Raw genomic sequence first — 22,925 nt, forward strand, 5'->3', positions numbered from 1 at the left:
TTCTGTTAAAACCAACTGGAGACTCCAGATCTGGAAAGTGCTAGTTGCTTTGCTTGGCAACCACTTACATGCCCTTCTGTGGCATTTGCCCACACACACACAAGAATATTATATATCTGAGGGCGAGCAAAGGAACTTTTCAGCCCAAGGGATGCATGAGCTGTAATCTCACCTTTTGTCTGCTGACAAACATGCATGTGTTTTTCACAACTTCTGTTAATGATCCATCTTTGCAGACTTTCTCTAGAGCGGGATTTAAGGGAGATGGCAGTTAGTTACTATATATGAAGATTCACTTGGCTCACTGCTTTTCCTATGTGCTAAGTTACTCTATGTGAATCATAAGTTCCCATTACAGACTCTTCAGTTACTAACTAGGAATGCACCCCTGATTTCCAGTAGCAAAGACTGAATTCTATCTTGTGAAAAAGTGGGTATTTTTCACTTCCCATTTGCAACAGCGTCTCCAAGCAACTCGAACTATTCAGCTTGCAATACCAAGAATCCTGATGGTCTGTGTTCTACTCGTGTCTGATACAACCGACAAAGGTATACTGCATTTTCTTCTAAGTAATGGGCCACATAAAAGCTAACAGCTTGGTCCTCCTCCAACCATCCTGTTCAGCTAAATGGAGTAATTCCTGCCTGTGGCCGTAAAGCTATTTCCTACAAGGACTGGTATGAAAAAGACTCCACACAAATGAAAAATGCTGAGCCATCTGAAAATACAGTGTGATGTTGGACAAGTTCCTGAAATAGTTCGGAGGGAACTAGTAATACAAAAAGCAGTATGGCCCTGTCAGCACAGTTTTTCTCTGCAGGATGAATTATCCAGGGCTCTGTGCCTCACTAATGCAGTTTGTATTGATTTTGAGACCTTGCTAGCTTGGGTATCCTTATGCAGCACAATGCTGTGTATACATATTCTTAGCACTTGTTCTCAAGGGAGGCAATTAAGGTGTCACTGAATTGTAATTGTCTCCATAGATGATATTTTCCTTAAAGCCCTGGCCCTTAGAAAAAGAAAACAAAACAAATTGCTTAAGCTTTATTTCCAACCCTCCACAAAGAAGTTTGCGGTACTGTATATGAAACTCACAATTACAACAACATCATTTATTTTTAGAAGTAACTAGGAAGATCTGTCAATGATTTAGAGATGTTCATTCCACCTGGGCTAAAGGAACCAGATCCGAGCGACACATCTCAAAACTGTCGGGTGGTGAACGTCCGTGGGAGGGAACAGAAGCGTCCCAGCCAGGGAGCTGTTCGCTGAAGGACTCGAAGCCCACGCCTGTGCCGGCGAGGAGCGTGGACCAGATCTGTGCCTCAGGTGAGGTGCTGAGGACCCACCATCAGCACTGTATGTGGGGGAGCAGTTGCGTAGGGCTGGTTCTTGTCAGGTCTTAATACCTGGTAGCCGATGGAGTTCACAAGTGTCGTTTTCAGGTTAACTTCATCTGAAAAAAAAAAAAATTAAAAAAGCCTCCTCAGAAGCCCCAAGTGCCCCCCGCAGCGTGACCAGCCGGTAAGCGCGGGTGATGACCGGGCGCTTGCCGCAGGGCAGCTTCTCCCGCCCGCCGCCGCCCGCCAAACCCCCGGGCTCCCCCGCCGCGGCACCGCCTGGCCCCTTCCTCACCCAGAGCCTTCCAGAGGCGCCCACCGCCTCCTCCGCACACCAGGCCCCTGCCCGCAGCCCCCCGGCCCCGGTCCCCAAACGCGACGGGGGGCTGGCGGCCGCCCCGGCCATCGCCTCACCGCCTCAGCCGCCCCCGGGGCGGGGCCGCGCGCAGGGCCCGGATGGAAGTGACCCCTCCCTGCCCGGAAGTGCGGCGGCGGCGGCAGGAGCCGTACGGGAGCCGTGAGGTGCTGAGCGCGGGGAAGGGGCGGCAGCGGCAGCAGCAGCAGCGGGGCTCGGCGCGGGCAGCGATGCGGCTCCGCCACCGCCCGGCCTCGCCGCTTCCGCCTCCCGCCGGGCACCGGTGACCGTCACGCCTTCCCCCGCCCCGGCAGTATGAGACCCGCCGCGCCGCCCAGCCAGCGCCGCGCTCCGGTACGTACCGGGCCGGGCCGGGGGAGGAGGGGGGCGGCGGCGGCGGCGGGCTGTGTGTGGGGGGAGGCCTTTGTTGTGCCGGCGGAGCGGGGCGGGCCCGGGTCGCCCTGGCCGGGGCAGCGGCCTGCGGGGCCCTTCCCTCGGGCCGCGCTGCTGCCGGCAGGGCCGCTCCCCGCCCGCCCGGCGCCTCGCCTGGGCTCCGGCGTAGCCTCCTCGCCCTCGGAGCCGGCGCTGGGCCCGGCAGGCGCCCGCCGAGGAGCCTTGTGGCTGGTGGCGTCTGCACGTATGTAATCCATACCTTGGGCAGGACGCGCTCCGCAGTGGGCTGGTGCAGGCCTTGGCATGAGTGCTTTCAGCTGCGCGGCTGCGGCAGGCGTTCCTAGGACACAGTCTTTTAACATTTTATTTTCCGCGTGTGCTCTTATCATCCTAAACTGCGAGGTGACAGTTTGTCCTGGGAAGTTCTCATCTTGTAAGGAAAAAAAAAAAAAATTGGGGTTCCCTTTTGGTTCCCTTCTTTGGGCCGTGGCAAACTTTCGGGGACGCTGTAGCAGCAAGTGAATAATGTTTAAAAAGCTCATGCTTGATTCATCTGTGCTGCGCGCACCATTTTATACGTGGTCAGGAAGTGGAGTTGACTAACGCTGGTTTTCACCTGATGATGTCATCTACTGAAATTCGCTGGAGTCTGGTGAAATTTGCGTCATACTAAGACTGTTGGAGAGCAGTGGTAGTTGAGAAGGAGCATAAAGAATGGGAAAAAACGAAACAAAGAAAATAACACGAGCGCTATTGATGAGTTCACAGTATGTTTTTAACTGCAATATACTGAGATCAACAGTTTATTTGAAAATGTAGCCTTGCTTTACGAAGATATTCTTAACACCATTTCAGAAAACAAGTGAAGAGTTATAAAAATAGTATTTGAACAAAAAGGATTGTTTCTAACCTCCTGCTGGGAAGAACAATCTGTGAGAGTCAAGCTGGGTCATTCCTTATTCTTATCAGTTCTGCAGAATGCATTATTTTGATAGATATCCCATATGGTTAGAGGAATTTGTACCACAGTGCTGCTGAAGCTGAGCCATTTGTATGACTGCCAAGGCATTTTGTTTAACTGTTTAAGAAAAAAAAAGAGAAGAAAAAGTTTTGTTCCTTTTTCTGTTTTTACTAAAAACTTTATTATTTCTGGAAATAAAAATCCCTTCTTAGAGGGACACTTAGCAGTCACTGTCACTTCTGAAAGTATTTTACCTGGCTTCTCTAGCTGGGCCTTCTGGGATGTGTGACTAGGACAAACATAAATGTTTGTGAAGGATTTCCAGTGTGTGTCTGCTGCATAGTATTTCCCCCCCACTCTGTAAGTGGATATTTGCTCGGGAAAGGGAAAATAATTTTTAAACAATAAGCCTTTTGTATATAAAGCTGCAAACATGGCAGGGTTTGGTACATCACCAGAAACTACTTTTAACTCTCTTCTGGAAACCTGAGATTTTAAATATCCAGAAATATCCTTGGTGTTATATTGCGTTGAAACAGCTTTCTGCCAAACTTTTAACGTTGGTGCTTTGCCGTCTGCTTTTAAACTGTCAGTGAAAATAAAGAATTACATTCTGAACTTGCATAGGCGTTGTGAGCTACTTGTTGCTATTAAAAACTTGTATATGCTATGGACAAATATAAAATGAATTTGAAAAGCCACCAAGTTTTTTCTGGCCTAGTCACTGATTTCAGCTGTCAGTGCGTACTGCTTACAGTTCTTGGATGTTCAGCTGAAATCGCATATTATAAAACTACTTTTTTCCTCCTTTTTTTTCTGTATCTTGTGTTTATGTGTTCATTTTTGTGCCTTTGAAAGCACCTAAACATAAATATACAGGAGAGGTAATGAAACCAGTTGTCATTAACAGCACAAGTTAACGTAGAAAAGAAACAGCTGAGGACAGTAATAGGTAGCGTAGTTAAGACTTGCACACAGATCTCATTGACTTCTCTTTTTATTCATTCTTCCTTGGTTTTCCCACTCTTTCATATACAATCTCCTCACATCTCTCCCTTATCCGTTCACTTTTTTCTCTTTACATCTTATGCCCTTGTAGGAATGATTGTAGTTAGAAATTTGTCCTGTTGAATTTGTTTCCAGATTCTGGGGTATGCTCAGAAGTAGGCTTCTGTGTGTCTTGCATGACAAAACTACTCCATTCCTCCCCACCACCCCGTTGATAACAAGTGTTTGTGGTATTTTTTTCTGACAGTTTTTTGCAACAGGCTCGTATGCTCCTTATAGGCATTTCTGTAAAAAGCAGTCTACAACATGCTGCCCTTTTTGCTTCTTGTGTATTTGCCAAAACGTGGCTAAGAGTAAGGAAATATAAATGAGATTGTTACACTCATTAAAAGCAGTAACCTGATACTTGTAATCATAAAATCCTGTGATCTTCAAAATACGGTGCTCTGAATCAAAACATTAATGCTTTGGAAAGCGTCAGTGTCATTCCCCTCCCACTTTTTTTTTCCTGTCTTCCCTCACAACTTATGTTAAAGCACTTTGCCTTCTTACAGTCACAGTTAGTGCTTCCTTAATCATCTCCATCAAATCAGCTAATATGCCATCCAGTCAACTAATGATAGGGCAGCAAAACGATGTACTGATGATATATCAACTTGTGCGAAATGCATGGTTTCAGAAGTCTGTTAGCATAGTGAAGTTGGAGGGACACGCAGCCCACTCCTCACGAGGAGGAGGAGCAATTGGGTAGCCAAACAGGCTCTGTGTTTTGTCATGTGTGTCCTGGGCCCTGCGTTTGTAGGACAAAATAGAAGGCCCTTGCCTCAGTGGTTGTCTGTTGCCTGCTCCATCATGTCAGACGTGCTCTACAAGAGGCTTTAGTATCTTAGCTTTTGGTTCCCTTTCCTTCCTCTGCAAAATGCATGCATATTCACAAGAGACTTCTTCCTTGCTTTGATTTCTTGAGCGACTTTCCAGTTTACGTCCTCATGGCACTTTGTTTCTGTTTTTTCTTGTCCCACCCCTATCAAAAGGACTCTATTGGAACTGTCCCTTCAAATGGAAGCAGGAAATCTCTCCTTCAGTTTGTGCTCAGTACTTAGGGGAGAATTGTTGCAACTGTATGAGGGGTGGAGGTATTTGCATAGTGGCAATTTAGATGTTGTTGTAGTAGTTGTTACTGAGAGAAGACAGTCACTTGCCCTAGTTCAGGGGCTTTCTTAAATAGTGTGTATACTATGTGATAGAGTGTGTAGTGTTTTGCATAAATGTTTAATTTTTTTGGTAATTTTTTAGCTAGTCAACTTGTGTGGTGGGGCTGAATTTTGGCAGGAGTATGTGTTCAGTATTGGAGCAAGCTTAAACAGAAAAAACCCTCAACTCTCTTGATTCCATTTTACCCGAGTTTAATAGCTTTCCGATGTGGTTTCTGGTAACCTGGTTTAAAATTGTTCTTTGTCAGCTATAAAGTTTTTTTTTTTTTTTCCTGTTCTTTACAAGGAATCACTTTGCAAGCACGCAGGTACCTGTCAACGTTGTTGTGATCAGTGTTTGCATATAGCATTTAGGAAACGTAGTGGAAAGTGAGATACTCTTTCAGCTGATTCAGAAACTCATTGGCATGGAATAATCTAGAGAGCTCACATGTACAAATTCCCTGAATTAGTTTACTTATCCTTCATACTGCCTTGTATCTCCCATCAGCCATTTATCATTTGGTTTTTGTGAAAAATATTACACTTGTCACTTTTCATTGGTTACTTTTTCTTTCTGTGGAAATCGTCAAAAATAGGTGACATATAACAAATGTAATATGTTATTTCCAGAATTTGACAGTTGCTTTAGTGAAAAAAGCTAGTTTCTTTTCCATGCTGCTGCTTCAGAGATTAAAGATGGACTAAGTGATTTCAAAGTGGACTTCACGTAAAGGTGAATGCTAGGTGAATGGGGAGAAGAATTTCTGTGTTGAGCTCTCATCTCTATAAGAGGCTGCTGTAGGTACTCGTAACCTTTTTTTAAGCGTTAGCAATGTCTAGCGTGCTCTCCCTTGATTTCATTGCTAAATATATGGAATGAAGCTGGTGGGTTTTGTGAGCACTTGCGAGATGGTAATTTACTTCTTGTGTGTCAGTGAAGGTTTTCTTGGAGACAACTTTTTTAATTAAACAAACTTCAGATCCCAGCTCACTTAGCTGATAAGCATTATTTGAATCTCTAGTTTGATTGTACTCTTTCTGTAGGATTGCTTTAGAATGGACAGCTGCTTAGCCTTTAATTAGTGGTACTTTATCAACCGAGTAGTGAACAGCCTGTCAGTTCCATCCACCTTCCTTCGCGTGACAGTCGCTCTTTGCACTATATTGTGACTTGACTTCTTAAGTAGTTCAAAGGTGCATTATCATTTGACATGTAATTTAGCTGAATGCTTTATAGAAAGAAAAGGCAATTGTGTGCCAGGGAGAATGCAACAGAGTAGCTCTTGGCATAGGCAGTGCTGCTGCTCATGGAGTAAATGTCTCCGCAGTTGGGAAACTTCCGAAGGTCATGGGGTGGGAGCCTCTTAATGTGGTACCTGCCTCTGCTGTGCAGTGGAGAGGATCGCTGGGTGAAACCTGGGAGCCAGGCTTTTTCTTGGCCTCCTTCCTGATGGCTCCTTTAATGTTTATCCCCTCCCAAGAGCTCACTTACCCGTTGGTCAAGTCACTTGCATAAGTAGGGTTACAAATGGAGATGAAGGGAATGGGGGGGAGCGATGACTTGCACTTGATTTCTTTATAATGGCTTGTTTTCTTGTGTATTAAATGTTTGGAAAATTAATTAGACTTGGGTGTCTCTGAAAGGGCTTGGGGTTAGTTGCATCAGCTGTTACTTCCTGAACAACTGAAATTACATGTAAGTGCAGAACTCGTTCTGGCCTGAGAAATAGCTGGTATAACTTTCTCCTCTGGTGTCATACTTTCTAGTTCCATGTTGACTTTTTCTTTGGAAAACTACTTTTCCCAAAAGTTTTAATTTTCCTGGCTTGCTTTATTCACATTCAGTTTCTAATTAATGGATCTGTTTTCTCCATCAGCATGGCCTGCAGCCTGTGAAGGACAGCCGTTTTCAGTATGCAGAGTTTAAGTAAAAAAATCACTAGTTTAAGCACTCAAAGCAACAAATGACTTGTAATTAGATTTTATTTCAACTGAATGTATTAATCTAATGATTCAGATTAGTTAGCTAATAATTTCTTAAAATTCTTTAGAGGAGGCACTTGTTTACTGTCTGCAGCATTTAACACAACAGGACTCTGAATTACTTAATCTGTAGATGTTACCTCAGCAACAAAACAGCACTCTTTGGTGGCTGTTTTTCTTAAATTTTAAAACAGATGGATCCCTTGTTAACTGAGTGCAATTTCAGAGTCACTTGTTTGTTTGTAATTGAAACTCTTGAAGATAAAATCAGAACTGTTTTGTAATGAATTTAGGTAACTAGTGCTTAATATAGTTTGCTTCAGCTTCTGGGATGGAGCAATATATCATGATAATATTAGACTTTAACTCCTTTTTAAGAACATCGTATGTACCAGTGGTCACACTGATATTTACATATCAAACTGAATAACTGTTCTTGTAACAGAGGACAAAATACAGTCATTTCAACTAACGTGTTGTGTCTGTGATGTGTGTGAAGTTAATTCCGCAATTATTTGCATACATCTGGATTTGTACCTATTTTAGGTGTGTTTTAACGCATTCGGAAAGTTCTGCTTACAGTCTGTATGAACTCATTTAAAGACTTGAGTCATACTATTTCAGTTCTGGAAATGTTATACTAGAAACCAAATTGTCTGAAATCTCTAGCTTCTTTGGGTAATTGTAGGTTAATATAATACGTTGCTGTACTGACTGTAGAAGTTGGTGTGATCTTACTCTTAGGTCTGGTACTGCGTTTGGCATATGGTGGTTTCAGAGGAATAGAATGTATGAAATCTAGATTTTGCTTGTTACTTATCTGCATATAGCAAACAAACTTTTTAAAATGGCAGCAGAAGAATATTTGTGTTGCAATGGGTGATACAGTTTACAGGAAACTGAAACTTTGTACACTGAAGAAGATTGCATAAATACATTTTTGCAAGTTTTGCAAAATACAGTGGGTAGGTGGTTGATCTGAGGAGAAAATACAGTAAAAAATACATCTGGAAGACTTGAATTAATACTATTATATCCCATGAGACGCTTCTGATTAGGGGAGTTCCTGTCTTGCTTATGGCAAAAGGTGCCTTATTATCAATAATGTTCTCCTAAAGTGTGGTTGTTCCCTTAAAAAAAAAAAAAAAAAAAAAGCGGGGGGGGAGTGGGAAGCATGATATAAGTAGAGGTGGAAGAAAAGCTTACATGGGTAGTAACCTGCTTGAAATTTGTATGTGGTAAACTTTGTATCCAGAGTTAGATGCTATGATTAGTTATACTAATAAGATTATCAAGTAAAAATCACCCTTTATCCTGTAGTCAGTAGTTTTGAATACTGTTTTACAGGGCAGGCATCATTTTTAATAATTTAAATACCAGTTGCGTTTGGAAATGTGCTGTCCCCTCCAACAACTGTGAGACTCCACTCACTGAGTGGTGAGAGGAAAAATATATGGCAGTAGCATTATCAAATGTTAGTCTGGGTTACCAATAAATTATAGTGTCTAGGCCTTCACAGAGGTTTTCAGAGTCACTTTTAAAGATCAGCTCGTCACTTGGTGTTAGCAGACTTCTTGATTTCCTGATAGTAAATTGCATTTTTTCCTTCTGTTTGTTTTTCTTTTTTGTGAAAGCAATTTTCTGTGGCTGCACCATGGGCATTGCACTGCATTACATTTAACGAGGCAGCCTCATCAGGATGATTCACAGCGGGGTTGTGTCTCATGGACAGAGGCAAAAAGCAGCAGACTTGCATCCGCATTTAGTCTGCCGTATTTGACGGCACCGAAGATGAAACCAAATCTATTTACTTGCCATAGCCCATGGAGGACTTTGCAAGCCCAACTGTGCTAGGGCATCGGCAAAGCAAGGAGGAGTATTTGGCTTATTCAAGCGTAGATGTCTGGGCCATTGCCCGGGCGGTCCGCAGCCCATGCGACACGCTTTCTGGAGGCACCGCTTCTGGTAACAAGACAACTGGTTGCAGTAGTAGTTCACGGCATCATGGTTTGTGGAGTATTTTGCTGGCAAGAGCCTCTCGAAGGCAGCTGAAGCAGCTTATGAAGAGAGGGTTTGGTCTGATAGAATTTACTGCCTTTTATCAACCTTGTTGCTTTTGTCAAACTGAGATCTGCTTAACCGTGCCTGGATTAACCAGGCCACCCCAGTAGCCCTATGCCAGCCTGTTTGCATTGTGTTTACCTTGCTGCTGTTTTTAAACTTCAGTAAAACAATCTACCTGTAGAGGAGCAAACTGATGGCATAAGGAGACTGTGCTAAGGAGAGGGGAAAAAAGTGAGCAAACATCCTGTTCAAGAAGGTGTGAGTAAGATTTTACACATTGACACCTTGGTGGCTAGGACTTCTTGCAAGACAGCATTTCTCTTATAGTTTTGAATATTGTCTTACAATTTAATGCTTAGAGTTTGCACAGGTTTTGTCAAGTGAGCAGGTGACATGTTAGCCTTTTGGAGAAAGGCCTGTAGCAGAGGAGCCTGATGTGGAGTAAACTGCACCATCCCCTGCTCCCTTTCCCTCTCACCGTGGGTCAGCAGTCCGGGGTTGCGTATCGGAGCAGTGAGTTCTGCAGTCCCAACTGCTGGCGAAGCAGCAGGGCTTGGTGGTGCAAAGCAAGAAGAGGCTATTGCTGAGTAGTCTTTTCTTGTGAGGCATCAAATGGTTACATGGAAATTGAAAGCTGTAGAAATCTTTTAGCGCTCAAACTAATTCTAAAGAAAAAGCCTTTGTGAGGAAAAAATGCGAATACTGATTTTGGTCTCTGGACTCGGTTTCTAATCCATAATTTGAAAAGCTTATGACTGCTGAGTTTGCTCAACTTGTCTGTCTAGAGAGTTAAGAGATACTTTGAAAATTTTCTAGTATCTTGAGTAGGTAAGACTGTGCTGTAAGTGGGAGAAGTTGTAGGAAACTGCAAAGGTTTGAATCACTTTTGTTGTGGAAAATGGAGCTGAAGCAGATTATTCTGGAATTGTTCTTAAATCCAAAAGCGTAAGCAAAACAACCAATACCTGGATGTTTTTGAAACAATAGAACAGGAGAAATTGTGTACTTCTTTGGACTTCAGAAGTTGGACTTGATGATCTTAAAGGTCTTTTTCCAACCTCAGTGATTCTATGATTCTATAAACCAGTCTCCATTAGACTGAACTTTTAGGATTTTCTTTTCTACCTCTGCGTGTGTGAACCTGTTTAGTTGCAGTCCAAGACCGAGATGTCAAGTTTGGCTTGTCTTGGTGGCTTTCACCAGGTCTTCATATAGCTAAGCTTTCAGAGATTCCTACTTCATATTCACCAAAGCAAGTGAGTGTGCAGCTCTGCCTCTTGACCTACCTGTCTTTCCTAGGATGTTGCCTAATGAATGGTTGTGGATGAAACTTAATACCCAGGCCATTGAAATTAATTCAGTTACAAGTCTGTTTGGGAGAACTAGCGTCAAGTGCAGTTTGGTCCTCTGGCAGAATTGAGTTTTGGGGTCTGGAAATCATGTGAAGGGTGAGGTTTTTTGTTGGTTTTTTTTGTTTTGTTTTCTAGCATATAAGTATCAATTGTTTTTTGCACAAAGTGTAATACTCTGTGAGTGGTTTGGTAAGAGGCGTAGAACAGGCCTGAGACAAGCTGTACCTCTCAACATTTCCATGAAGGTGCAGCCGTGTGCTCAAATTTGTCCACCGTTTGCTATGATAGGTAATAAGGCAAGAAATGAATGATCAAAACCCTCTGCTGATAACATCTGTGAGTATGAACTTTTGGCTGCTGAAAGCAACGTGAACTTTCCAGGTGATAATCAGCAGAGGTTAATGAGGAGAGGTTATGCTGCTGTTGCTCCGTACAACTTCTCTGCAGCAAATGAAGCACCTGTCTCCAGAGAGTATAGTCCGGTGCTTTTGACAAATCTTATGAATTTAAAAAGAAAAACAAACCACCCCAAACTAACGGTGAATCTGCTGGAGGAAAAGATATTTTTTGTTACAATTATAGTCAACTTTCTGTTGGCTAATATGGATATTTGTTTCACGTGCAAAAATGAAAGTTAAGATTAGCATTTTCAGTTTGGTGAACTCTTGTGTGTACCTGAAGTATTTAGGGGAAAAAGTGTCTTCATTTAATATATTTTCACATGCCAGGGATTTGTTTGAGTAAGAGTAATGGAGTGGAACTAAGGAGGGGAAAAGATCACTTTGGCTGTATACCAGGAAGAAAACCCAATAGCAATAGATTATTCCAATAGAATAGCTTCCCAAGAGGAATCGTGGTGGAAATACCCATCTTTTGGGTCCCATAAAACTAGACTGGGCAATGAAATTGAAATATGCTTTAAGAAATAACCTTGCATTTCTTCTCCAGGGAAACGTATAGATGACTCCTGTAGGGAATGGTCTAGGTTATCTAATAAAGGAGTGCAATGTGTTTCTTACATTACAGAACAATAATGCAAGGCTAATGCTGAGGGATTTTTATTAATAAGCTTGGATGATGTAAACTAGACAGTTACAGTTCAAGCTCTGCTGGGCACTAGGTTTTCTATTAGCTGAGGTGAAACTCAACTTTGTTTTTCAAAGGCTTAGGATAGGAAAGAAAATTCAGAGAAAAGCCTGAAAATTACATGTTTTGCTTTTCATTACAAAATTACATGTTGCTTTGCAGTTTTTACAACTCATAGTGCAATCTTGCTAATTTTGAGCTGCTGACTTCAGTGTTATCAGTTATAGCTGCACCACCATCCTCCTGAAAAGTTGGGCATTTCACACGGGCTGGGTTTTGCCTTGCTGGGCTCTTCTGCTGGAACCACCTCGAGGATGTGCTTTTAAATTCTGGAGTCTTAGTTGCAGCTCTTTTAAGATGGTTCTGACCCCAGCTGCCTGCCCTGTCTCTACTGTAGTTTACTGTCTCTGGAGCAGGGGTGGCAGGGGATGTACACGTAGCTTTTCAGATGTCATGGTCCAGTCCAGGGTAGTATTTTTTTCTCACTGGAGAAGTGTGGAGAGGGTTATGAGTTGGCTTGTGGTGTGGGTGCTGAAGTGTGTGTGTTTCTCCTGGCTGGGCGCTAGCTTCCAGCGGAGCTGGTGGATGGCAAGAGTAAGATCTTAAGCTTGAAACACATAGGAGCAGCCAGAGCTTATGATTTAAGCCCCAAAGCTGGTTTAGGTTTGTGTAAACTTGGTTGCTATTGTGTGGCTCCAAAGCAAACATATACTTAAATAAGTATTTTTTTTTTTTTTTTTAATATCATGTTAAAAAAAAAACCAACAACACTTTCTTTTTAACTGTTACAGACCTCTCATTTCTTCAGTAAACATCATCGGGTTTTCTGTGCATAGCCCAACTGCTATTCCTTTCTGCTTGCCCTGAAAAGGAAACATTTTGTATGTTAGAAGTACTACAAATACTGTAAAATGTAGTATATCCTCCACTTACAGTTTTTCTAACTTAGTGGGGTGAGTACATATGACTACAATTGTTTAAAAATTAATAATACTGTTCACTCAAATGTTGCAGTGATAGGTAGGGATTACATTCAATAAATACTAAACACCGTGTTTAAATTTTCTAGGTATATCTTGAGTCTGTTTTCAGAAAAGGAAATGATACTGAACAAATTGGAAAACTGCCTATGCTTAATAGACCTTTCAAACGTCTGTTACTGTGCTGTGTATCATCCAGCAGAAAATTTAGTTTAATAGTTAGCTATATAGGAAATATGCAGCAATTCTTTCAAAAGGGTCAGTTGTGAAGAGATGCAAATCCTGCTAATTAAGAAACAATCCTATCTTTTACGAAGTTCAGATTTTTTTTTTCTACTAGTAATGTCTTATGAATTTTTGTAAGCATAATCGACTTGCAAGACAAACTCTTAAACAGAAAAAAATGGTTAATTTCTCTCTTCAATTGGATATTTTTTAAAGTCTCTGAGATTTGGCGAGAAAGATAATGTCTCTTGTGTGGATTTGAGCAGCATTCAAGCCAGTTTAATCAGCCACAGGATTTTCATGCTCCTGGATACGCATGACCCAGGTAATGGGTGGCTGTTACACAAGTCCTTCTGTGACCAAGGAGAAAGGGGCATGGCTTTCTTGGCTCTTAAACAGTTTGGCCTTCATAAGTTGATGCTGCCTAGAATGGCGTAAGTCAACTGGAGCATTGCTTCAGATGGGGGGGTGCAAAAGTAACTTAGTCTTGGGCCTTAAAATGTCTTTCACTTCAGACTTAACCATTTTGATCTGGTTTGTTTCCTCCATCTTTAGCTTCATATATGTTTTCTCTCACCCAAGAACTGATAAGGTAGTGAACCTTAAAGCAATTCAATATTTTTCCCAAGAATTTGCCTCCTCAGTAATTTAAAAAACACAACTGATTTCTTGAATAACAAATACTGATAAATAGTATTATATATAATACTTACATATTACTTATAATATGTAATACTATATAATACTTTATTCACTGGTGATTGTTTAATGAGAGGAAGTAAAATCAGTACCTCTGCAGCTAGAGCATGCTTATTTTGAATGGGTTTTTTGGAAACTGATTTTATTGAATGGAAGGCTTATTCACTTCAGATTTTTTAAAACCTCAAAGTTTTGGCTGTACAATTAAACAAACTGTATTTGGTTTCTGAATTATGGATTTACTAGCAATAAAAAGTTGGAGGAACAGGGTGTTACTTGCCAGTTAACCTTCGGAAGGTGATCTTTTATTTCAGCCAGTGATGAAATATCAGTATTTCCAAAGGAGGAAAAAAAAAGTTAATTCGTATCAGCCTTGCATTTATTGAAATGTTCAGCCCTGTTCAGGAAGAGACTGTCACCGTTCAAGTGGAATATGCAATACATGCACATGGGATTTGTTGGTATGGTCATTTATTAGGCCTTCCTTAGAGACTGCTAAATGGTATTGATACCAGTCACTCTTAGACAGTAAGTTACTCTAACTTTTACATTAGCTGTTAAGTGCTTCTAATAGTTTGTTGGGTGTGATGACATGTTGGAAGTCCTATGATGTGTCAAAATACTGACAGCCTGGGGAGGGGGGGGAACTTTGATCCTGGAGGCTCAAGCCCTGGAAAGAAGGGATAGCGGAGAGAAGAGGGTCGGCAGGAACTGACCATCCATTTCACAAAGCGCCTTCCTTCTCGCTTTTGAGGGAGCAGGACAGTGTCACTGATTTGCTTGGTGAACTGATCTGTGGGTTGGATTCTGGCAGGCTGGATTTGACTTTCGGGCTGTGTTGGATGCCCTGCAGAAGGCAGTTTATCTAGCCATTCCTTCCCGGAGTTTGTTGACTGTAATACCTTATTGAAATACACAGATAAAACATTACTATGGTCACTGGTTAACATGCACACCTGCTTGTGCGTGCCTGTTAACACTGTTATTACTCTGAAAGAACTATTAGGATATAGTTGTTATACTAAGCTTCTGCTCTTAGACCCTAGAGCTGGCAAAAGATTGTGTTAACACTTAGGGCAATTCTTCAAATAGGTTTATGAAGTGTTTTGTGGGTTTATTATTGAGGGAGTAGAAAATTCCTCTTTGTGTGTTTATATGCATGTGGTACTTTCTTAAGCTAGTCATTTTTTCAGTGAAAAAGCTGTTGAGATGATTCCAACACAAGATGTAAGAGACTGAGAATGCATTCTTGTCTAGCTCTAAGAGGTTGAAAAGTAACTTTATTTAGGATAATGTTGACAAATATTCAATTTCTGGGAAGGGAAAGAAGATAGTATGTTTGCCTGATGGAATTCATGTTATATTGGTCTACGAAGTAACTTTGAATCTTAAGATCACTTAAAAATTAGGAAAATAGCTGAAACAGCTTTTGATGAAATTCAGTGTAAATATGTTTTATGGAAGGTAGCCCATGCTTTCTTTACACTCTGTGTGCAGGTAATTAGAGATAATCAACTTCAGATGGCTTGAAGTTTAACACAAATATTTGAATAAGAAAGTACTTTGGTCAATTCCTAAATAAAATGTGCTTTGAGAAAGCACTTTTTTCATGTTATCTCTACCAACTTGCCCCCTACTGCTCTGTCAGTAGTGCTCAGCTCTGTGAAGAGCCTGATTTAACAGAGACTGGTCTATTTGGCAGAGTGATTAGCAGGTGAAACCAATGCATGCCTTAAGAGACCAGTAGAAGTGATAAGCGCATCGTGTTTGGGGTCTAGGAGTACATGTTAAGTAAAATACCTTTGAGCTTTTCTTTCCTCTTCTGAAGTAAGACAGTGAAAGCACTCTTTAAACATGCATCTCTAATTTCTACTTGGGAAGGCAGAAACTTCTTTTGCCCTCATCCATTACAATTTGTTTTAGTGTTCCCAGTGCTTGTTTCCTCTGATGGTCAGAGACTTCTGCCTGGCAAAATGGCCACACTGACTGGTTTGTTAAGCCCTGTCCAGACAGGCATGGCATTGCCTGAAAACTCTTGGAGGTATTACCTGATAATGTCCTGTCACCTCTGATGCTTTGTTCCTGGTAGCCTGCAGAGGAAGAAATGCAGGTTCTAGCATGAATATTGTCCCTCTGAGTTGTTTCGTCCTACAGATAACAGGCCTGCCTTCCTGTGCTTCATTGATTTAATTCTGCCCAGTCATTCTCCAACCGGTTTTGTGAACTGCTCTGTCTGTTCCCGACCATTTGATCTAATAGGCTGTGATGAGGGTTTGGTACTTGAAAAACCTTTTTGTTGGAGCTGATGACAGTGGCTAATCAATGATTCATAAACACGTTCTTCAAAGTAGTATTTAGTCTTCTCCCCAGGCAGAGTACAGTACGTACAACAAAGGGTGAGTGTGTAGGTGCATCTTTCTTCTCACCTGCAGTCTGCCTATGCAAGGTCCGCTTCGCCCTGGTAGCCCTCGGTGGCCGCACGAAGCGGGTAAGGCACGTGGTGGCCCACTCAAGTCTGGGTGTCAGCCTGGAGACTGAAAAAATCCTTCCTTCCCCAAACACCTCTAGGCTTGATGATAACATCTTTGAAGCTTGTGTTCTCTTTTGCCTTGTAGTTCTGGTAAATATCCCCATGTCCCCACCCAAATCCTGATTAATGGATTTAGTAAAGTGAGGAGCCGATCAGCAGTACTGCTAAACTGTTTCCCTGCTGTTGTCTGGCAGTCTTTTGGTATGTCTTAACAGAGCATCCGATGCTCTGTTTATTTGTTCTCCATTGCTCAGTTTGCTGTTGATTGGTTTTACTTTTTTTGAAATTATGCATACAGGCATATTTAAAAAAAGACTGCTCCTCAATGCAGGCTCCCAGTATGCTATCAAACTATTCAAAGTTCTTGCTTTCTCCCAGTTTTCTCAATCTAAAAATTTAATTGGCTTAGTAAATCGACGCCAAAAAAAGTGAGTGACAAATCTGTTCCTTAAGGATGTATCAGGAGCTCAGGAAAATCAGTTGTCTGGTCCTAATACTGTAATGAGAAACTTTACAAAAAGCTGAAGCTATTCAGAAGGATCTGAAAAGTGTACATGTAAAATCATGGCTTCTGTCAGAACTTGAAATAAATAATAAATGTAACGCACCAGGTGGAAGCAGCCTCTGAAGTACAAATGCCCTGGGTAGAACAGGCACAGGGACAGGGCAGCAGGCTGACCTGAAAATAATGGAAAATAACCACCTTGGCTTAGAGTTAAATTCTCAGTGAATCAAGCTGATTTAGCTGTGAGACAGGAGGGGGCAGATAACTACTGGTAGCTGGCATAAGGTCACTGGACACTTTCTAAAGAGGATACTATCCAGCAGTTATTTTCAGCCTTTTTCAATTTAGAGACCCTTTTGGAGCAAACTTGGCTCAGATCTGCTGCTCCTTCATGGTTACTGGGAGCTGGCTGGTCTAATGTACTGAAAGAATTGAGGAACAGATCAGAGATGAGACAGTCCTGTGCATCTCATGCAAATGACAAAATAAGGAATGGGCAGTATTTCTTTTTGTTTTTTAGCTTTGGAGAATTGAAGAAAAGCAAACAGGTTCAGTAAAGGTGAGGTAAGCTGTTCTGACACTTTCAGGATATGGTTCTCTATAAAATCCGTCATGTATTTGGATAACAGCTTCAGTTGTTACCATTAAATAGGATGTGCTTCCAGAAATAATGATAATATAAGTACTAATATTTGCTTTATGAAAGAGGGGTGTTCACATGTATCCTTCCCAGGAATTTTACTGTGGGTGGTTCTGTACAGAGAACCAAAATAAGTTGTAAACCTGTAAACAAAATCTGTGTAAACACAGCTTCTGCAATACATGCAATTCCTGCTTAAAAAAATATGGGGCAAACAAGTTTCATTGCCTTAAATTTAGGGTGGCTGTTTGTTATAGTTTTCATTTATGGAAAGTACTAATTAAGTACTGAAGATTGACTTTTCTTTCCAAATAAAACTTGTATTTATTTATGGCACTTATGAGTGGCAGCTGAATTGTATTTGTGATTACACTTGAATGTCTCAACGATCCATATCTTGCAGGAGAGCTTTTCAATGCTTTTTTTCATCTTGTCACAGTAGATCTTTTAGTAGAGATCTGATTATATAGCATCTGCTTCCTCATCTGATTAAAAGCTGAGAATTAGTTTTGTTCTCAAGGTTTTATACATTTGTGATTCTGAGCAATTCCCATGTCAGCAGGCTTTAATGTGGAAGGGCTGATTGATATCGCAAATGAGTGAGGAGAGGTACCAGAAAGGCAGGAGGGAAAGAATCCGCTGAGGATCGTAGTGATTCGCAGAGGGTTCTTCTTCCCGTAGGGATAATAAACTTGTTCACATCGTGACTGAGTTGTATGTGGTCTTGCAATGTCTTCTTACCAATGTTTGCATAAAACTTGTTTCTAAGTGTGTTGCCCATCCCCAGAGGAAGAGTTCCAACTTGACTACTGGTGTGCAATCGCGTCTTTTCAGTAAGACAACTAATGCTGTTCTATCACAAGTAAAAAGACCTATGTGGTGAAGCACTGAAACCTTGCAGGAGGACTGTAGACTTCTGATGTTGCTTTAGTGGTAGCAGGATATGTTTAAAGAAGCTTTCTGTACTAAGAGAGAAAATGTTCTGTGGCAGAAACAATTGTGACTTTCATCCGTTTGATCAGGGTTCATTTCACTTTTTTACCAACTTAATGGAGCTGCTTAAGTGGGAAGCTGTGCTTCTGGCAGGAACCTGTCTAAAGATGATGGCAAACCCTACTGAAATGAGAGTCAGCCCAGTAACCGAGAGCTAACCCTCTGACAGGCCCGCCTTCTTTCATTAGCTATGTACAAAGGCTAGTGCAACTAGGCTGACTAATTATGTGTCTGTAGCTTGATGTGATGAATCTGAGCATGTGACTCAATTTCTGATGGGCAGGAGAAATTGCAGTGCTCTGTTAGGTAATAATCTGTAACAAAATTGCTTTATTTGCTACTAGAAAGTTCTTCAGAGTTGGTGAGTTGACTTAAACTGTTTTTCAGCTTTGTGCTTTGATAGGGAGTGAGTACATGGTTGTGGTGGTTATAGTTCTTCAGTTGAAGCTGTTGGCATTAAAGACACAAGGCAACCATGAAAGAAGTGTGAAGAAAATACTACTTTAAATGCACGTTTAGTTTCTTACCCTCCCTTGAGAAATCCTAGGAGTGTTTGAACCTATTCTGCTCCCAGGTGGCTAGGTGCTCTTCCAGGACTGAATTATGCCTGTGTGGGCAGCTAACACTTTGGTACTAATGCCTGAGTGCTCACAGGGCCCTAGTTACTCCCCAAATCAAAGGAGAAGATCCTGAAGAAAGCTATAACATGACTGGAGTGTTCAAGGTGGTAATTTGCAGAGGTGATGTCGAAATAGTGTCGTTAGTGTTATTGTATGATGCATAGGCACTTGCTTTTATAAAGTATTCCGTGAGGATTAAGCCTGCAGATTTTGAGTACAAGTGGTCATTCATGTGTGACACCTAGCTTGTCTAAATACCAAAACCATTGTCCTCTTTTTCAAGTTTAATTTTCAGATGCATCGTTTAGTAAACGCAGTAATATGGATATCAAAATATGATTTTTTTCCCACACTTAAAAAGGGTGAACAAAATATATGAATTACTTTTTTTAGGAGAATTACTGAAGTTTGGATTGCTATCTTGATACTATAAACCTGCAATAAGTGGCAATGTCAAGGGTTCCCACCCCACCTCCTCCTGGGGAGATGTCCAGTGGACCTGTGGCTGAAAGCTGGTGTTACACACAGGTAATCTACATAAATTCCAATGGCTTTATTTTCTAGTCATAATAATTTAAAAAACAAAACAAAACAAAAAACAACCTTAAAAATATTGAGTTGTGCTGACAGTCTAACTAGTTCTCATAGTTAATGCTTGTAGGAAAGTTAAATTTTATTGACGTTTTCTACATCTTTTGTTCAGGTTAAAGTAGTAAAATTTTCCTACATGTGGACCATTAATAACTTCAGTTTTTGCCGAGAAGAAATGGGTGAAGTTTTAAAGAGTTCTACCTTTTCATCAGGGCCAAATGACAAAATGAAATGGTAAGGTCTTTATTATAGCAACTGCTTTGGCTTTTTGTTTGTTTGTTTTTTTTTTCCACTCGCAAAAGTTGCAAAGTTAAATTGCAAATAAATATTAAAACTCGGACATTTCTTGAAGTTTTACTATAGGTACGGGTTGGTTCTAATTTCAAAGTTTCAACAGTCATAAGGGAACCATTGGTTTCGGTAGCATGTATCATTGTATCTTATAAAAATATTTCTGATTTTTTTCTGGGTACGATTTAAAAATGTACAATTTCTGCATTTCTTTCAGGTGCCTGAGAGTGAATCCAAAGGGATTAGACGATGAAAGCAAAGACTACCTGTCATTATATTTGCTTTTAGTTAGTTGTCCAAAAAGTGAAGTCAGAGCAAAATTCAAATTTTCCCTGCTGAATGCTAAAAGAGAAGAAACAAAAGCAATGGGTAAGGGAATCTTAATGTATTGCATGTGGATTTGTAAGAACATCCCGAAGAAAATCAACATTGTAATTTTTTTCAGTTGACAATAGAATTTAATACTGAGATAAACTTGAAAATATTTTTTAATGTCCTTTTAGAAATGTAATTAAAAATCTTGTTCATGTTTCACACAGTTCTGATCACTGAGCTGTGTTAATTCTGTCCTGAGCAGTATAAATTACAGTGCATTACTAACTGCTGTCACTCCAGTTTCTTGTCACTTAACTTTTCTAGCAGATTATTCTTGCTTCCTCTTAGTAGGGGAGTGTATTTCCTTGTTTCTAGCTACAGTGGAAGTAGGTGTTTGATTTCCATTGTTAATTAGGATAAACATGCATGGTTGGTTTGTGGTGTTTGTTTGTTTTTTTTTTTTTTTTTTTTTTTTTGTTTTTTTTTTTTTTTAGACACTCCTTTACAATGTTTTGGTCTATTTCATCTGATTTACACTGTAATCAGTTTAAAAACATGAGCCAGGTACCCAAGGAATTAGAAGACTTTGAAATAATTGGTGATTTGATTTAATTGCCTTCTTGATATGAAAAATGTATGGCTCCTAGTTTCAAACTTACAAGGACAACCTTGATTGGAAACACTTTTTTGGGAAAGCTGGAATTCTCATGAAAATGCATAATTTAATGCTGGTCTGCACTGAATTTATGCTGTTGCTAGTCCTGCGTATGAAGAATCTGTCTACTTTTCTTCCCTCCTCCTGTTCCGGGACTTAAGATATCTTGCAGGGTCTGTTCTGTTGCAAGTTCTGAATTTCTTGGAAAAATCTATAGTTCTGAAGTACTCGTACCCAGAGTTCATGCTACTGTCTCCTTATGTAACTAGGCCCACTTGTAATCTCTAAAGTAAATCCACAATAACTGAGTTCAAATCTAAAAATTAAATGGTTGGGCTTCTTGGAAGGAAAGTAAATGTATATATTTCACTATATTTATCCTCTTCCACTGATGGAGTTGATTGCTTTAATCCCTGCAAGCCTCCTGGTTCTGTAGCTTATATGAACAAAGCTGCATTTCTATACATTTGGCTTGAGACAATTTTCCAGTCCAGTAGTGGATTGGTGTATGTAATTAAATGAAACTGCAGTGTGTGCATCACAAAATATTTTGGGATAATCATAGAATCACAGAATTGTTGAGGTTGCAAGGGATCTCCGGAGGCTGTCTAGTCCAAACCCCCTGCTGAAAGCAGGGTCAACTAGAGCAGTTTGCTTGGGACCTGTCGTGCTTTGAATATCTCTAAGGATGGAGATTCCACAACTTACCTGGGCAACCCGTTCTAGTGCTTAACTAGATCCTGCTGGTCCCTTTTTTGCCTTAGGGGTTCATTGCTGGCTCTTGTTCATTTCTGCACCAGGACCACGATTGCCAGTCACCTATTTCTTCCTGATCAGTAGGTTTGTAGCAGAAACTGAGCACAACTTCGCTCACGTTGGTCTGCCTTCTAATCCTGACCCATAACCTCTCAGCTGGCTCATCATCCATTGCAAGGCAGGCACTCCGTTGTGCTGATTTCCCAGAAAATGTATAAGAGCTTTCTTCGTAATGCTGTCCTAAATGAGGGACATGCAATGGAGGATGGAAGGATTTTGAGAATCTGAACATTATGTGCCAAGTGGTACTTGAAATGCTAAAAATCACAAGGTGCTAAAACCCAAAAATTCCATGAGTAGATGTGTCTTCAGTTTCTGCTATAGTAGCTATCCTGTATTTGGCACTACAGGAATTATAAACATCTTTTAATTTTGGAAAATTACCAACAGAAATCTTATTTCTTGGACTTCCCAGCCATTTACCATCTGCTTCTGGAGATGTGCTGGTTTTGTTTATACAGTATAATGATGCCCGACTGTAGATGTCCTTTGTAAATTGATAATTCATGCATAGACTGCTGCTTCAAGTGATGGAGCTGTGTATAAAATAGGTAACGAACTAACATTTTAACTTTATTAGAAAGAAGAAAAATACATTTACACTGTTATGCTGCTTTATTTTTGTAGTTTTGTATACTTAAATTGTTACTGATCATTTAATTTCAGAGGGTTAACACTGGTTCTTGCTGATAACAGTAAAAGCTACCAAGTTAACTGTAGTGTAGAGAAGTCACTTTCCTGATGTCTTTATTTTGGACGTTGTAGAAGAATGCTGTCTCTATATATAATTAGCAAATCTGATGAATTAAAAAACCATAACTCTCATACCTATGGCTAAAAGGTAAATATAAATAGTATCTTTCTATGACCAAAGAAATAGTTTGTTATTTGAAAGCTTTTATTTCTGTTTTGCTTTTTTTAATGCTTTTACTGTATTTCAAAATAATTTCAACCTGTGAAACAAGATTTTTCATTTCAGGAAGGAGTCAAAACAGATTGTTATGACAACTGCAGAAGTGTTGTCAGAATGCATTTGTGATGACAAATTCATTGTAATGGTACTTCCCTGTGAACAGTTTCTGTTTTGACATAGTGGGGTTCTTAAACATTAACTGAAAAACTCCTCTCTTGCTGGATGGTGCCTAAGATAACATCTAAGGAGATGATATGGTTTGAACTGCAAATCGTGCTCTACTGAGTTCTGTCACGTGTTTTATAAAATAACACTATTACAACGTTGAAAAAAGTTTTAATCATTTGTGGGTTTCCTAAAAATGTGACACACGTGATCCAAATGTGTTGAATTGATTCATTTTTGGGTTA

At 40.6% G+C, this 22,925-nt stretch overlaps 1 protein-coding gene and 1 long non-coding RNA gene across 6 annotated transcripts in view; one reads left to right on the forward strand and one right to left on the reverse strand.

Annotated features, from left to right (window-relative positions):
- Positions 1–1,033: 1,033 nt before the first annotated feature.
- LOC148052389 (uncharacterized) lies at positions 1,034–1,784 on the reverse strand. The gene is made up of 2 exons (XR_015699044.1): positions 1,640–1,784; positions 1,034–1,460 (listed from the first exon to the last, which is right to left on the reverse strand). It is a non-coding gene; the product is annotated as an uncharacterized LOC148052389 (long non-coding RNA).
- Positions 1,777–22,925, forward strand: part of SPOPL (speckle type BTB/POZ protein like) — a 37,948-nt gene continuing 16,799 nt past the window's right edge. For all 5 annotated transcript variants that reach the window (XR_015699043.1, XR_015699042.1, XM_087733481.1 and 2 more), the window contains exons 1-4: positions 1,777–2,053; positions 19,328–19,462; positions 19,638–19,759; positions 20,034–20,185. Coding sequence is in view for 3 of the 5 variants with exons in the window: in XM_087733481.1 (XP_087589607.1) it covers positions 19,385–19,462; positions 19,638–19,759; positions 20,034–20,185 (352 nt within the window). In the remaining 2 variants the exon portion in view is untranslated. The remainder of the gene's footprint in view (positions 2,054–19,327; positions 19,463–19,637; positions 19,760–20,033; positions 20,186–22,925) is intronic.

This window comes from Nipponia nippon, unplaced genomic scaffold (genome assembly GCF_047370975.1).
Source record: "Nipponia nippon isolate SJK-2023a ecotype South Korea unplaced genomic scaffold, ASM4737097v1 scaffold_5, whole genome shotgun sequence".
NCBI classification, from domain to species: Eukaryota; Metazoa; Chordata; class Aves; order Pelecaniformes; family Threskiornithidae; genus Nipponia; species Nipponia nippon.